This window comes from Cavia porcellus, unplaced genomic scaffold (assembly GCF_034190915.1).
Source record: "Cavia porcellus strain 051 isolate PalLab524CR breed Dunkin Hartley unplaced genomic scaffold, mCavPor4.1 scaffold_7, whole genome shotgun sequence".
NCBI classification, from domain to species: Eukaryota; Metazoa; Chordata; class Mammalia; order Rodentia; family Caviidae; genus Cavia; species Cavia porcellus.
The window spans coordinates 45,874,198-45,892,821 of record NW_026947490.1 but is presented as its reverse complement, the minus strand read 5'-3'; the positions used below and the strand labels follow the sequence as shown (position 1 = coordinate 45,892,821).

Sequence of the window (18,624 nt, the reverse complement as noted above, 5' to 3'; positions counted from 1 at the left end):
GGGAAGAAAAGGTTTGAAAGTCGGCGATAAATCCGGAAGAAATTAGAAGTGAGAAAAACAATTTCATAAATAAAATCTAAGCAGGGAGGTGCAGAAGAGTGAACAAAGCCAAAACAGAAAAAATGAAATATAAAAAGGGTAAAAAATAATAATAACACTAGTGAATATATTCTCTTTAATTTTTTGTGATTAAGGTTAAAACTATCCAAATATTAATGCATGAAAAAGCCAGGAAAATCATCTCTGTTGGAGAGAAAGGAATAGAAAATGAAGTGTTTACAATACTCTATTTTTTATCTATTGATTGGTAATTAAGTTCTAATTCATTGATATCTCCATTGTGATTTTATACTTTGTTTTATTGGAAAAAAGGGCTTATATTAGCACAATGTTTCTAGATAAAATATATTTTATGTGAAGATGTTATTGCTTTATACTCTGAATTTTTTATTTCTCAAAAATATTTTATTCTTTTATGTAGACATCTGTGTTGTATTCACAATTCTTCAAATGTTTAGCAAGGCATATATATGATATCACACATATTCCAGATCATAGCGCTAAAAATCTTGTTTGGGAGCCCTATGTGCCTGGGAAGTATTTGAGAACAAACACTTCCATGTAGAAGAATCACAGAAAACAATGTTTTTCATTTTACTGAGATAATCTCTAACTTCCATCAGTTCTGCAGAATACGGTCTTCTTGTTTCTTCCCTTGGAAGCCTGGCAGTCACCACAAAGCTGAATACCAGGGAAAAAACTGGTGATACTCCATGCTGTGAAAGCACTAGCAATCCTCAACTTTGAATGTAGCTTCTCACAATTGCCCTTGGTTCTCCTATGTGTCTCCAACACAAAACATCCCTAGTATAATTTCCATAAAAGGAAATCTCCATTTTTATCTGGGCATAGAAGAATACAGAACAATGCCTTTCTAGTAGAAAACTGTGGTCTACTGCTGATCTGTGCAATTCTTTTTGCTAGATGATGAAATGCACTGTAAATGAAAAGCAATTGTCATAAAATTTGATATTTCTAAGACACACTGGCACACAATTAGTAGACACATCTTTTGGAACGGAGTACAAAATTGTTAATATTTTTCAAATTTCTATTAATCCGTGTTTTGTTTTTTAGTATAGTTTTTTTTGACAGATTAAATCATATATATTTATTGCTGCAACAGTGTTTCCATGCATATACACAATGAGATGACTGAATCTAACAAAGGCATCACTTCACATAGTTATCACGTACTAGTGAGAACACTTGATGCCCTCTCTCCTAGCAGCCTGCAGGTCGTTCTTTTTATATTATACTAAAACAAAGTAAAGTTGGGTTCCTTATTTAGACACTAAACCAAAGTAGGTGACCCAATTGTAGGCAAATGTCCAGATGTACATGTGTGTTGGGGAGTAGGTTGCAATCTGTTTGTTCTTCCATTTTTTTCACAGGTGTGTTTTGAACTTTTTTCTTGTGCTTAGAACTCTGTAAATCATCCTAGCATTTGTTTTTATAATTGTTTTCTGTTTCTTTGTATCCTCCTCTCTTTTGACCTCATTGATGAGCACTGTTATTTTTCCCTGCACACTATCATCATTAGTGTGTTTAGAGATAGATTATGTATAAGTTAAAGTGGCAAAAGTACAGTTTACCACTTATAAAGAAGACTGTATAATAATTTCATAAATCAATATTGCTATAAATATAATGAAAAGCCAATAAACACAATACCAGAAATTACTGAAATACCAGCAATGGAATATCAATAAAAGTATACATTTTGTTCCATAAAAAGCTATTTTGTAATAATTGAGTGTTGGACCTGTATTTGAGGAAAAGAGAAAGAGCTGACTAACAGTGAATTTGGAAACTCGTGAATGCTTCAATTATTTAACTAGTAAAAACAGACTGCTTTAATTACTTATCTAGTAAAAACAAACTGTAAATGAAATGTTCTCATCTAAGAATTGAAGAAAAGGAGACAAAATTAGAAATGGATGTGCTATGTGTCCAATCTAAAAAGCATTATTTATAACCTCATACACTTTAATTTGAAAGTCTAACAATAACAAAGGAGGATACTGTTATACTACATCCTGAAAAAGGAAACCACACATATAATGCTGATTTTAGCTTTACTCATGATACTTTACAAGATGTATTGGTGAACTAGAACAGTCTATCTAGAGGACTGCACCCAGCTTCAAGTGAGGTGAGTACAAATCACAGAAGTAAATTCAGATTATCATCATAACTGTCCCAAACATCTGCAATCCTGCATTCACCACATGACATAATGCCGATTCTATGAAAATCTCAGGGGCAGACTTAACTGAAACAAGGAGAAATAATACATTGAATGAAGCAGAAATGTGTTTTGTAGAATCATTAATGTTTAATCAGAAGAAGCTGATTTCCCTCAGTGATATCAGTGAAGGAAATTATACACAAGCAAGAGGTGGGGTCAGATGACAACCGGAGCCCTTCTCTTTGTTACACAGTGGAATGATAAACTTGGAGCTGGGTAGTTACTTCTTCTTAGTAAGTTCAGCGTGGAAATCTATACCATAAGCCAAGATGAGTCAGGGTGTTTGATTCTTCTTTTCCATGTATTTATGCAACATACTTTCTAATTTATGTAACAAGTAACTTAAAGAAGTGGTCAGGAAAGGCCTAAGAACTTTCTAGAGATTCTCCATGAAATAAAGTTTTAGCAGCAATGACTAGAACCTTCTTTAATATAAGCTTTACATTTATGCAATTTTGTGCTATTAGACACAAAAAAGCTAAGAAATACATAAGGAATTAATCCTATTTTCATAAATTAAAATTTAGGTGCAGAAAAAAATAATAGTTTAAATCATTACTTAAGTAAAGTCCAATAATTTCTTTTGTTGTTGTTGCTTGATTTTTTTTTGTTTGTTTGTTTTGGTTTTTTTTGTTTTTTTGAATCGGGGTCTCACTATGTAATTGAGGCTGGCCTTGAACCATCAGATAGACTAACTTTAAATTTACAGTGATTTTCTTGTCTGAGTTCTGACTGAGTTCTAATATTATAGAAGTGTACCACAACACCCGAGAAAGTCCAGTTTTTAAGTCATCTAATTACTAGTATGGTAACACTGTTCCCTGACATGCTGTAATACCAGATGAAAGTCAGAATCATACTGGATACCTCATTTTAAACTGCAGATCGGATGGGATGCACATTGTAATAAGTGTACGGTAAGTGAGACAGAAAAAGACAAATATAAGCAAAGAAATGAAGGCTATAAAGACCTTTTGAGAAACTATAAACCTAGAGAAAGAAGAAGAGAAATTTCTTTTATTGCCTCTTACCTTATGATCTTTGTCATAATGCTGAGAACATAATATTAATATCCCTGATTTACATAGGAAGACATCAAGTTCTAAAATGTTAAACAGCTAAAATGTCAAGGCCACACAGAGAGATAGACTATACTCTCCCATGATTTAAATAATCTCAGACACAACTATCCCTAATGTGTAAGTCCTGAGGAAAAGTGTTCTGATTATAAAGTCTTAAAAGAAAACCCAGTTTTGCCAATCACTTTCTGAATGGCCAATTGTACATCTTTGTTTCTGAGGCTGTATACCATGGGGTTCAACAGTGGGGTGATGATGGTATAGGTCACCGTCACCAGCCTGTCTTTGCCTGATGTATATTTGGATGAGGGTCGCAGGTAGACAAAGGATGCACAGCCATAATGGACAATGACCACAATGAGATGGGACGCACAGGTGGAGAAGGCTTTTCTCTTACCTTCAGCTGATGGAATCTTCATGATGGTGTGAACAATGAAGCTATAAGATATACAGATAAAGATCAATGGGACAACAAGCACAAGGACCCCACAGGTGAAGATGATCAATTCATTAACATAGGTTTCAGCACAGGCAAGACGGATAACAGGTGAAATATCACAGAAGTAGTGATTGACTTTGTTGGGACCGCAGAAAGGGAGGCTGAATACCAAAGTTGTTCCCACCAGAGATATTAGAAAGCCACTAACAATACATGCTGCTGCCAGCTGTCCACACACTCTCCAGCTCATGAGAAGAGCATAATGCAATGGCTGGCAGATGGCAGCATAGCGATCATAACCCATCACTCCCAGAAGCAGGCAATTGCTGACAGCAAATCCGAGGAAGAAGAACATCTGAGTTGCACAGCTGATAAAGGAGAGTGTCCTCAGTACAGACAGCAGGTTGATAAGCATCTTGGGCAGGATGACGATTGTATAGAAGATCTCAGAAGTGGAGAGAATACCTAGAAAGAAGTACATGGGCGTGTGGAGGCTGTGATCCAAGCGAATGACTGAGATGATTGTGATGTTTCCACTCAAGATGATCAGATAGAGGCTGAGAAAGGCCACAAAGAGGACAAGCTGCAGCTCCCCGAGGCTGGAAAAACCCAGCAATAGGAATTCAGTGACAAAGGAGGAATTGGCCATGGAGAGTTGATTCCACAGAATAAAGTCAATATGGTCAGATCTTGAGGCTTTGAAAGTAAGGAATCAGAGATTTACTCTTGTAAATTAGCTATGCCAGCCTTGTTTAAAGAAGCAACAATAGAAATGGGAGGGATAGAAAAAGGACTGTAAATAACCCAGAGATTATTCTAATTTGATGTGTACCTGAACTGCTATTTTTCTGTCTCTGACTTTAGTAGTGAAAATCAGAGAAGTGCTGATGTGAAAATACACAATTATTGATTTAAATAAACCTATTATCCTTATATACAGTCTTTACTTGATTTCTCTAGTGTTATAATCCTCAAAAACCCTGTCTATGTTAATGATTATTTTATCATTTTATCCCGATTGCTTTATATGAAGCAGCACACACATCCAAGGAGTCACCCTCCCCCATATGCACATCGTTTTTATTCAACTCATTCATCTGGAAAACATCCATCAATCTGTCTTTGTAGCTTTTGTCCCTAAAGAACACAGTTCTCTTTCACAAATAATTATCTGCCTTTTCTAAGAAGTCCTCTATTGAAATCAATTTGTCTTAAACTACTGTTGTTGTTTTAGAACTAGCTTTATGATTCCTCCACAAACTCTTATCAGATGTTAAATGTTATTTCTCTTTACAGAAAACATATAGATAGCATAATGTAGTATTTCATCAGCACTCATCAGTTGTCCGATTTTGTTACATGTCTTACCTTTGGCATACCTTACTCAAGGACCAAAAACTAACATTTCCAGGATCTGTCTGTGAATTCATGAATGGGGAGACTCAAATACTATACCTACACCGAGGTCTCTGATATAGTTATTTCTCTTGATCAATTTTATATATTTTAATGAGAACATTCTTGTCCCTTCTTAAATCCTACCCCAATGCACATTGTTCCTTTACCTGGTTTCCCTATACAAATATAAAGTTTCACAGTGTTCTTATTCAAACTGTAAATTTCTAAGAAATATTTAAGCTCATTGTTTTCTATTCCTCAGTATACATCTTTTTTCTGAAATATCTCTAGAATTGTTTCCTTGCTTTGTGCAAGAAGTGAGCTATTACCTGTACTGTACAACTAACTCCTTAGATTATCTATTCTCACTCAGAATCATCCACTTCAATAGTGTAGAGTTGATTTTGTACTGGAAAGGTTCTATAGAAACAAAAACAAATGAATCTCAATTGTCTACAAGACATTCTAGGTTCCACATAATTTTTGCTAATGTTCCTTTCTCCTAATACAAGACTAGTTTTGATTCCTCTACATATATTGATTCACGGACATTATAGAATTTAAAAATTCTGAGCAGTAATATTACTTCCTGCACTAATCCCAACATTTAGAAGTAATCCATGCCTTATATTTTTTCTTTCATTTTTGTGGCCATACTCATGAAATCCTTCCTACGATTTCACAGTCATATATATCACATTATCTGAATTTCTCCAGAAATCATTACAATCATATTCATTTTACTATTATCATGTTTGTCAATGATTTACACATAATAACTTGCTTCAAAGATTTTTTATTCTAAAATTTCAAAGAAGATAATTAATATTTTATGTTAGATTACTGTGAAAGTAAATTACTATTATTTGCTTTTGTACTTCGACAAAAATTTTATAAAGTTCTGAAATTTGACAAGAATTTTATTTTTAACTATTTTTGAAATTTTATTCTGGATTTTATACCCAAGAACATACAACATGCATTTGGCTATGAAAATTCTGTATCGGTGCTTTTTCCAAGACATTGTCTCTGCCTTTTCACTTGCCCTGACTCCTTTGTCTTACTCATAAATAATTTTAAACAGATGAATAGCTCATACAAAAGTTCAGCAGAGTTTCAATTTGACATACAAATAAATTAGTCCACTACTACTACTCTACATATAAGAAAATGAAATCCCCAAACAGAAATAATAATTTCACATTCTTTCACATCAAAGTTCTAGTGCTCTGTGGCAAACAGATTTTTTCATACTTAGGCACTTCCCAGAAATTTCTGTGAGGATGCCTATATGAACTTTGCGTGCCTCATCACAATGCAGCAGGGCTCTTCCTCACCTTTCAAGAACTCTTTAAATCAGTGTAAGAAAACTTTCTCCCCGAAAGTATCCTCTGGTCCTTTTCTCCACAGATAGATAGCATATTGCCTCAGTGGCTGTCATCAGTGATCTTTTTTTGTTACATCTGGTATGACCTCAATGCTGCGGCTGGTAATTGAAATTGTCACCTATCTAGAGATCTAGTTACCACACTATGGCAAATATTTGTCCATAATTTCCCCAATTAGCAAAGAGAATTATGGATATGCATTATGTGAATTAGTTCGCCAAAGAGAAGTTCCTTTCTAACTATGATCAGGATTAATTGTTTTCATTTTAGAAATTCTCTGGGTATTCATTAGACAGTGGAGGTTTCCTGGGCAACATTTATTAAGACAAACATTAATGCCAATGTATTCTTTAGGCTTCCCTATGTAATACTTCTAGGTTTCCATTCTGAAGTTAGATGAGATGATCTTTTACAAAACTATACCTCGCTGCCACTTCTGAAAGTTAGAAGAGAGGAAGAAAGACATAAATGATAGAAGGCAGAATATAGAAAGGCAGAGATAATATAAATCTCTAAAATACAAACAATGCACATTTGTTTCTGAAATACAAAGTGAGTTGGGTAAATAATCAATCAATAAATAAGGAAAGAAGATAGGGATTATGGAGAAAATGTGATAGTGCATGAGTATGAGTACGTACTAAGGAGTCCTTCATCCTGCTCCTGATTTAAGTTGTGTATTGATGCTGCTGACAGTGAGGTCAGACACTTGGGCTGAACAATGAACCACATTCTAGCCTCTCTCACATGGCTTTCCCAGACGCCTACGCAAACTGCCTCTTGTGTGAGTAATGTCAGAAATGCAGCAGAAATAGAAAAGTAGATGAAACGCTCAGCTAATTAAAGAAACTGGTGGCTTCTTTACCTTTGATTATATTAAATATCTAGACAATGGATAGAGATCATCAGGAAACACTTTGCTAACAAAACTCATCCACGAGCTTTATCTTACTTCCTGATCTCCAGAAATTAGATGTAGGCACTCTTCAGTTCTCACCTTGAGACATGGAATGTATATTTCTTTCCCTTTTGTCTAAGCAAGCTACATAATAACTGAGCAGCAGACCCAAGAGTGAAGTATCAGCTTTTATACCCTGATCTCTACAATTGTCAGGTTCAACTTTCTGCTTTTTGGAAATTCAATTTTTGTACATAAGCTATCGTGTTTTGAGCAAGTGCAGTCATTCTTTGAATAAGGTTATTAGTCAACTGCTTCAGTATAGCATGCAAACAATACTGTATGTGGACTAACCAAACACAAAAGTGAACAAATTAGAAATGGAAGCTTCCACCTTGGTTAAACTTTTCAAGCCTAGCCTACATAGAACACATACAAATTAACTCCATTGAATTCATGTCAAAATTGTGGATTAATATGCAAAATAAGTAATTTTTCTAATTTAAGGAATTAAAGTTCCATATAACTTGTTATGTAGCAGTACATAATGAGAATAGAATTTGGTATTAAACGTTAGGGAGCAGTTATAATCAAAGCACTTTCTATTGAGTTTGAAATTGGTGGTGTATAGAGTCTGCAAGGATTTAGTGTCTGCTATTAGGAAACGGAAAGGCCATGATAATTATGCTGCAAAGGGTTTAAAGAACAAAGAAGAAAGTACTGCAGGGTTTGGTTAAAAGTAGATATTTATTATTACCCATTGTAGTAAAGTTTGGCAGTAGTATGTAATGCCATAGCATATAAAATAGATTTTAAAAAAATAATACATGGGGCTTCCTGAGGAAATTTCTATGGAGTCAAAATAAAATACAATCCATGAGAAAATATGAGGGGGGATGTATATAGGTGATTAAGGTTTTCATTACAATTTGGAGGGAATACAAAGAATGCAGAACTTAACAAATTAGAATAAATATGTTTGAGTGTCAATTCTCAGAAGAAGAAATGCTAAAGGCAAATAACTATATTTAAAATGTTCAACATCACTAGTTATTATAGAGATGTAAATTAAAACAAAACCGAGATTCCATATCACTCCAGAAAGAATAGCTATCACCAAGAAATCAACAAATAACAAATTCTGGAGAAGCTGTCGGGAAAAAGGAACCCTTCCTTCTCCACTGTGAGTGGGAGTGTAGACTGATGCAACCATGTGGAAATCCCTCGAAAAACTAGGATTAGAGGTCCCATTTGATCCCTCTCTTCTGTTTCTTGGTATTTTCCAAGAAGAATTGAAAACACTATACCACAGTGATGTAGCAGCTGGTTTTAATAGCAAAATCTTAGAAACAATACAAATGTCCATTGCTGAGGAATGTATAAAGAAGACATGTTTTTCATGGAATACTTTCTTCTATAAAGAATGATAGATATAAGATATTTCTAGGTAAAGGAATGAAATTTGACTCCATACTCTTAAGTGGAAAAAATTGGACTCATGTGTAATTACTGCGTTGTTTCTCTGGTGTGGGAAACTGGGAGAGTAAATAAGGATAAGAATGTACACTAGATACTACATGGGAACAATGTACATGGGAACAAATTTTTCCAAAGGAAAGAAGAACTGGGTTTGGGGGAGGAGGAAAGGAATGAAGGAATTAAAAAAGGAAAAGTGATTTAGAAAAAGGGTAAAATGGCAACAAAGCTTTGAGGATATGGAGGGAAAAGAGTTGAAGGGAAAAGAGATTGGGAAAAAAGAAATCAAAATATATAATCCACAAGTACAAATTATCTTTGATAAATATGATCATTATGTATACCTAAAATGTACCAATAAACTTGATTTAAAACATAAAGCTTGTGGCAGCCTACAATCTGGCCAACATCAGTCCTGTAAACCAGGGAGAAATAGAAGAGAAGCCATGCAACCCCCTGGGTGTCAGCAGCAGCAATGCTGGCCAGGGTGAATCAGGATAGAGAACAAGGGCAAACACTGGCGCCCACCATGAGACAGCTGGCACATGGGCTGGAAGAGGAGAACTCACCTCTCCTCCCTCATAAGCAACTGGCTGTTTCAGAGGTACAAAGGTTAAGAGGATAGCAACTAAAGTAAATAAATAAACAAAAACTTTATGGTAATTTAACTAATAACAACAAAAGAATTATTTCAGGGAAAGGATCAAATCTAAATTATTACCAGGAAATTATTGCCCCAGAATAAAGATCTCAAGAATGCTCCTGTGAGACCATTTTTAAAACTCTAAAACATTTTAAGTGTATGGCTAGTAAGATTTCTAAGTATCTGAAGATCATAAATGCTATAAGTCAATTAATAGGTCATTTTAAGAGTCTTTAAGGAATGATCATACAGCAGTATCACAAAGTGACCCAAAATAAAGAAACAAAAATATGATTATTAATCTGGTGGAATTTATATATTAAAACATAGAAAATACAAAGTTTTTAAAGTCATAATATCAACTTGTAATAAAGAACACAGAGAGAGTCAAAATGAAGAGACTTTTCAACTTCCAATTGTCATGCCAAAGTGGTCAAATTGTGAAAATGAGTTATCTGCAAATAGTGCCTGTGTTTATGTATAATGAAGCATTATCAGAAGGTGGGAAAATGGTGTCATAGCCCAGAGCCACTGACAATCATTCCTATGAAAGAGAACTGGATCTTACTCAAGAGATTGAGAATATGTGCCCAGCTGAATTTTGGTACTGTTCTGTACCTCGTGTGACTACTATGTACTTTATTGTCCTTTTTCCAAAAATGAATGTTACTGCAGATACCCTGTGCCAGTATCACCATTATATTGCCTGGATCAAACAACTTATTGGTATTATTCCTTAAAAGATTAGTAACTTCCATCTCCTTTTACATGAAATATTAAATCTATGAACTCAGGTACTGATCTAAGAGAAATTTCAAAGAGCTCTATGGAGAGGAATTGAAATTCATAGCCAATTTAACTCCTTCCCTGAATATAAATCAATATAATCTTGCCAGTCACGTGAAGGACAACCTATCTCATAAGCCATACACAAAATGGAAATTTATTAGCAAAATAAAGTATTATTGACATTTTAAGTTAGTAAGTTTTAGAGGGCTTAATTATTGCTATACTTTCATATGTTTTACTCAGGTAGGTAGAATAATCATTTGTTCAATTAAAGTTAATAGACATTTATTAGTCACTGAGTACATACTAACTACTATGCCAAGGATATGTGAAACAATGGGATAAGTCAATCACTGGTAGTATAAAGTTCTTACACCACTAATAGTCTTGTGGAAAACATGTGAGTATATTACTATATCTGAATAAGTCAGAGCTCAGGACGAGGACATGAAACTTAAATTTCTATGGTGTTTGAAGAGTGGAAAACAAAAAAATACTCTTCTTTAAATAGGTGAAAAGGCAAGATGGTATACAGACTTACATATTAGGCAAACAGAAACAATATAACTCTAAAAAGAGAATTTTTGGCCCCTACACAATCACAGAACCAGTCATGAGAATTCTCTCTTAAAACCTTCACTGGACGATATGACATCCAGTGTCATAAATTCAGTTTGCCTTCTACTATCTTTTCATGAAATGATGGTTGTAATATAATGACAATGTAATATAATGGTTGCAATATAATGGCAATATGGCCATTGTTCTATCACAGCAAGTTATTTTCTGCAGAAGTGTTTGAAATGACTTTCCTAAGTATTATTAACATTGTTATTATTATCTCATTTACAATAATTTTAACTCTTCCATGTTTCTACCAGTAAAAGGAAACTCAGGAAGAAATAGGAAATTTAATCCATGAAACTAGGTAGAAAGGTTTTAAATTGCATAAATGTCAGAATACTACAGAAAGCGTTCTATACATTACTGTTGGACACAGTTATTCTTTAAAAAAAGCTGATGGAGATGTTGAGAGGACAATTTCTAAAATATGATTAATTACTATTCCTTTCTGCAGCATAGCGTCTACTTGTCATGATGCCCACACATTCTGTACATGGAAACAAACTGCAATTCACAATGGATTCTAGGATTTTAATGAAAGTAAAATAAAGCACCACTACTCTGGTTAATTATATGTATTATCCTAATTAGAATAGTTTCTCCATTTCCTCATAAGGCTTTATGTAATACAGTATTGAAGCATTTAAAGCTGTTAAGGAAATCTGGAAAACAGCAGCAGGATGACAGTTAATTTTTTTCTGATTGTTGTATAATTATATAACATGTAAAAAATCTATGACACCCTGACAAAGGACCATCTGAATAGCTCTATTGTAACAGTGTTAAAATTTTAAAAAGAGGAGGTAAAGCTTTAAAAATAGTTAAATAACTTAGATTAATTTCTCCATGGAAAAGAATCCTTGTGAATTGTACAAAAACTAATAGATGAACTTTAAACACTGTAAACTCCTTACACTGTAAACATTTTTCATATCAATGAGAAGAATTCACTTACTGGATACAAAGCTTTCAACAGTTACTCAAAGACTTGTGTGCTGTAATACATGGCCTAGAATGATTAGGATGATTTTTCCATGGTTTTATCAGTGGTGAGGCTAAATATTTGACTATTGATACAGATGATAACTTCCTGAAAATGTGCTAACTTATAAAAAATAAAAGGACCTGAATTAAAAGGGTAAGGGATTGTAATATTAGGAGGAAGTTATTAGATTTCTTAATGATTCATCTCCTTGTCCCCTTCACACAGAATAGGGAACTAGTTTGGAATCTGGCTGCTGGAGACAAGGGGCAAGAGAAGATTGCTATCTAGTTTCACCTGAGAAATTTGAGAATCCAGCGTTGATAGGACAATGGATGCACCTAGAAACCATAATATTAAATGAAGTACGACAGACATACAAGCATAAATATCATAGGGTTTCTCTTATGTGAGCAACTCAAAACACATACAAAGATGATAGATAGTTGATGGATAAATAGATAATAGATGACATATAGATAGATAGAGGGTAGATTACATATGGATTGATAGATGATAGATAACAAGATAAGTATAGAGTATGGAGGTCTCTTATCCCTTACATCATGAGATCGGCAACCAGCTCAGCTGGAAGAATACAGGTGACTGGTTCCTTCCCGCTACATTGATGGGACCAGATAACTGGGGTAGCATGAGTCATACAGGCTATGGACATGTAGGGCTAGCAGGGATGAAACATCAGAAGCAATATTAACAATAAAAGGCAACAGGTACAAAGTTAGGTGAACCAGCACTGTGCTTAGCACCAAGACACATGGAATAAAAGTAACTAGGTGAAGACTCCCACTTTTGATATTTTTGCATTTTATCTTATTTTATTTTCATTTTATCTTTGTTTCTTTTCCTTTTCTATTTTTATCTTTAATTCCTCCTCTTTTCCAAATACTGGGGAGAACTCCAGTCACAGAAATTTAATCCCATCCTCCAAACGCAGAGACCGATTTCAAATGTTATTCCTTTATTCTTTCTTTTCTGCCCTCTTCTCTATTTTCGCAAAGCTTGCAATATCATCTGTTGTCCTCCATCACTGCTCCTACTTCACTTTCAGTTATCATTGTTTTATCCAATATCCTTCTTAGATTTCCCAACACACGGTAAAACCTCTCAACCAAAAGAAAACACTGCACAGAAGCTCCCAATTTACAATCAGATCTGTTATATAACTGTAGAGTTTGCTCTTATAGTTTAAGATAAAAAATTAATAGAACAGTTTTTCAGGTTCTAAACGGTACTTGATGCTGTTGTTATTACTAATTATACTACTTTAGCTAGGCTAATATACTTGTAATAATAAGTTGTTCTCTCTTCTGTATCAATACTGGGAAGCTCTGGAATAATAGCCTCATCACAGCCCATTGCTCAAAAGATTGGGAACTGAGGCAAACAGATACCAAAATTGAACTCTTGGTTAATTGGGAAGGTAGGATTTGGGGACAGACACAAATCAAGGACCTCCTACACACAAAATATGCTTTTCCTAGAGAGGCCTTGACACTGGTGGTATAGCTACCTACTACAAAAACGTAAGGATCAATACAGAAAACAAAATAAAAAGACTCTGAAATACAAAATGACAAGACACAGAAACAAAATGAAATCTCAGGCCAACAGTACACCCAGGTTAAGTCCTGAAGACATTGCAATAGAGGAAAATATAAGGCATATGCTTAAAATTTCTGAAATGATATCATCAAAATGAACAAATTCATGAGGCAATAGAGGAAATGAGAACAGAAATAATCTCTCAGGTAAAAAAAAAATAAGAAATAACAACTGTAATGAAGGGATTGCTCAGCAAATAATCAATAAACATATTTAAAAAAATAGAGAAGCATAGGAAAATGATAGAAACCTTGAATGAACAATGTAGAAAAACAGTAGAAGGCACGGAACAGATTCAAACACATATCCAAGAAATTAAAATTCCACTGAGAGCTGACAAAAGCACTTGAATGAAACAGAACATAAACTTTTGGACCTTGAACACAAGATTGTATCTAGTGATTAAAAAAGGAAAAATTTCTTAAAAATAACAAGGGGTAAGTAAATAATTCAACATATGCAAGATGATGCAAAGAAAAATAATATGATACTGATCAGTGTAAACGAAAAAAAAATAAGTATCAATACAAATAACATAAAAAGAAGGAGCAGAAAACTTCTCAAGCATGGAAACAGAAAATGACATAAAGATAAATGAGGCATTTAGAATTCCAAATAGACACAACCAAAGTAAATCTAAAGCCAGACATATCATAATCAATATCCTATAAACTCAGCAAAAGAACAGAATATTAAAGCTGTTAGAGAAAAGTAATAGATCACCTATAATTAAAAGTCCATTTGAATCACTACTGACTTCTCAACACAAACCCTCAGGACAATCAGAGCTTGGAGTGAAATATTGTAAGTCCTGAAAGAAAATAACCTCCAACCCATAGTGATGTACCTGCAAAACTATTTTTCAAAATTTATAGAGAAATAAGATATTTTCACGACAAAGAACAACTGAAGAAATTCATGACCCCCAAACCAATCATCCGAAGAATACTGAAAGATATTCTAGACAGAGATAATTAAGACCACAATTCTGATAACAACAGAAAAATACCATCAGACAGGGCAAGTAATTAAACAGAGAGAAAAAGAAGGAAACCAACAAGACAAAGATAAAGCAGTACATATCAGTTTTATAATCACCAATGTAAATGTCTTCAATTCATCAATCATTAAAAATAGATTTGGTGAATGGATGAGGACACAAAATCTAACAATATACTGTATACGAGAAACACATTTAACTCAAAAAGGAAGTCATAGACTGAAAGTCAAAGAATGAAAAACAATACTACATGCAGCAAGAACCTAGAATAAAGCAGGGATCGCAATCCTCTTTTCAGACAATATGAACTTCAAATCAAGAGTGATTAAAAGAGATAAAGAAGATCACTACATACATTTGGGAGAAAAAATCAATGGGTAGAGATAATCATAAATATATATGCACAAAAGAAAGAAACATCCAACTTTATAAGAGAAATATTAATAGACATGAAAAATCTAATAAGTATATTGAGATAAGTTTAACAGGAGAACTTAATATCCCATTGTCAGAAAGAGATAGATCAACTAGACCCCAACAAACAAACAAACAAAAAAAAAAAACAGCAAGCAAATATCAGATCTGACTGAAATCTGAACAAATGGACTCAGTGCACATTTATAGAGCATTCCACCCAACAGTATCAGCATTCACATTCTCAGGTGCACACGGAACATTCACTAAAACAGACCAACATAGTAGTCCATAGAACATACTTAAATAAATGTAAAGGAATTGAAATTATACGTGCATATTATTTGACCATAGTGCAATGAAATGGAAAATTAATGGCAAAAGAAACAACAAAAACTATAAACACATGATAATTCAAAACCTCCTGAATAACCAGTGTCAGAGATGATATTAAAGAAATTAAACAATATTTACAATTAGACAAAAATACAGATACACTATACCTGAACATGTAGCATGCAATGAAAGAATTCCTAAGAGAAAAATTTACAGCAGTATACTCTTTACATCAGGAAAACAGAAAGAGCACAAATAAACAACCTAATGTCGTACCTCAAGTTTGTAGGAAAAAAAGAGCATATCAAGTCCAAAGCCAACATAAGGAGGAAATTATAAATATCAGAGCAAAATCTAACACATTTGACACCTGGAAATCAATATAAATTAACCAGCTGAAACTAAGAAAACAATACAAAGAATTAGTGTATCAAAGAGTTGGTTTTTTGAAAGAGTAAAAAAATTTGCATTTCTTGAATGACCAATGATGATAAACTAGAGGCCTAATCATGAATGGAATCAATCAAACTCACATGTGTAAACACTGTATCATTTCCTAGTGTAAGAAACTGAAAGAGTAAATAAGATCCAAAATCTGCAACAAATATTGTGATAGAGCAAGTAATTGCTTAAAATGAAAGAACAACTGTGATGGGGAAAAGGAGGAAAAGAAAGGAAGGGGAAAAAATATATATATATGTATATATATATATATATATATATGTATATGTGTGTGTGTGTATATATATATATAAGCAAATTATAGCTAAAATATTTATACTACTTCTTTTAGTTAATTGAATACAATGGTTTTTGCTTATGTTTGATAAATTATTCAAGCCTGTATCTTATAACCTGCACAGTTACTTTAAAAATAATAACATGTAATATATTATCCATAGTTAATTTCACATCACTTTGTTTTGAAATTCTATATCACTGATTTTAATTATTTTTTGTTCTCTTTAAAGTAAAAACATTTTTAAAAATTTAAAAAATATTTTCTTCAACAACACTACTTTTTTCACCAACAATGTAAAAAGACAACTTGCAGAATGCAAAAACTTTAGCCAATTGCCATTCAGACAAAGGACTATCTGAACATATGAAGAACTGAAAAAAATATATATTTAAATTTAAAAATCCCAATCCAAATGGACATCTGAGATGAATGCACACTTCTCAGATGAAGAAAAAAATGGCAAACATGAAGAAATGTACAGCATCATTAGACATTCAAGAAACAGAAATTAAGCCAGTGCTGCGATTACATCTCACTCCAGAAAGACTGCATTTCATCAAGAAATCAGCAAATAATAAATGCTGGAGTGTTTGTGATGTAAAAGGAACAACTATTTGTGGGGGGGACAATATGTATCATCAACTAGTGACTTATTACTGTTTATTTCTTTTCTTTGAAAGTATGTACTATTTTTGCCCATTTTCTATTTTTTTTTTGTCTTTCTTTAAGTTAAAAAAAAAAGGAACACTTCTGCACTGTTGGAGAGAGTGCAGACTGGAGAAACCACTATGGAAATCAGTGTGGCAATTCCTCAAATTGCTAGGATGGGACTGGGCATATAGCTCAGCTGCACAGCATCTGCCTGACAAGTGCAAAGTCATAAGTTTCATTTCCAGTACCATTTTTTTTAAACTAGGGTTAGAGGTCTCATTCAACCCAGCTTTCTCCTTTCAGAAATCATCACAGGAGAATTAAAAGTATCATACCACAGTGATACACACACACACACACACACACACACATATATATATATATATATATATATATATATATATATCCATAGTTATATAAGCACAATTTGTAATAGCTAAACCTTGAAATAACCCAGATGCCAATCAGCTGAGGAATGGGTAAAACAGATGTGGTATTGTTTATATATTGGAATACTACTCAGCCTTAAAAAAGGATAAACTTGAGACTTTTATAAGGAAATGGATGAAACTTGAGACCATACTCTTACGTGAAATTAATCAGACTCACATGTGCAAGCATTGCAGTGTCTCCCTGATATGAAGAAGTGAAAGAGTAAATAAGGTCTAAAATATACAATAGATATTGTGGAACAGGAAGAAATTGTTTACAAGGAGAAAGGAGCTAGAATGGGGGAAGAGGAAAGGAAGGAAATGAAAAGGGACAAAAATGCAAGCTAACTATAATATTAATGTCTCATTGTTCATTGAAAAAGAAGATTCATTATAATATCAATTAGAGAATTTTTATACTCATATGTTGTATTCTGAATAACCACTTTGAAGGTGACAGTATACAATGTATTAATTGTTGTTATTCCCCTATTATTTTGTTATGAAATTGTTTTACATTTTTCAGTAAAATAAAAAAAAAATAAAGTAGGAAAATCTTTTTTCAATTGCATAGGAAAAGATGGAGAGATGCAGAGGGAGGGCAGAAAAAGTGGTAAAAATAAATTTAGAAAATAATAAAAATAGATCTTTTGCAAATAGGAAGGAGACAAAAAGTTGGATAGAGAAGGGAGGCAGAAGAGAGATCAAGCATAAAAAGATAAAAACAATTAAGATGTATTATATTTATGTACCATGATCAATATAGTTCATATATATTATAAGCATGTACTGATTTTAAAAGTAAATTTAAATACAAAGCAAAATGAATTTTTAAAAACAAATTACACACTCTGTGACTACTAGCCTGAAACACCAAAACAAAGATGTTTGCTCTTCAACTGTCCATGGGTGGAATCTTCAGAGTACTCAAATTTTTCTTTTGGATTAGATAGTGACAAACACCCTTTTACTCAGGAAAAAGGAAAGCTATGTAGTAAGACCTCCAAGAGACAGGTGATCCAGAGAGGTGATTAGTTCTCAATGTCAAGAAACAGACTCACAATATGCTAGCTAGAGATAATTTCTTCTGTATCATAAGTAATGTGGTGTAATTCCCGGCATGACAGTAGCAATGTTGTGAAAACTTCCTATACCCTCACTTCCCTCCCAACTCTAATGCAGGAAAAGCCAGTCACTGAGCCAGGCAGTGAGAAAAAACAGTTGTTGACAAAAGTAACATGTGCTTTCTTTGGTTTCAGGGTGGGCTTCTCTATTTAAGGAAGACTAGCACCAGTTAAAGGGAACATTTTGAATTCAAGTTAAATTTAGAATTTTAGTTGTTACAGTGGCGCAGACATTTAAATTTGAGAGGCTTCTTGATAGTCCATCTGAGAAGCTGA

At 33.5% G+C, this 18,624-nt stretch overlaps 1 protein-coding gene across 1 annotated transcript; it reads right to left on the bottom strand.

The window, feature by feature from the left end:
- Positions 1–3,536: 3,536 nt before the first annotated feature.
- LOC100714286 (olfactory receptor 10R2-like) lies at positions 3,537–4,502 on the bottom strand. The gene has a single exon (XM_003466652.2). The coding sequence runs from the start codon at positions 4,476–4,478 to the stop codon at positions 3,537–3,539; it is 942 nt and encodes a 313-aa protein (XP_003466700.1). The 5' UTR covers positions 4,479–4,502.
- Positions 4,503–18,624: the final 14,122 nt, after the last annotated feature.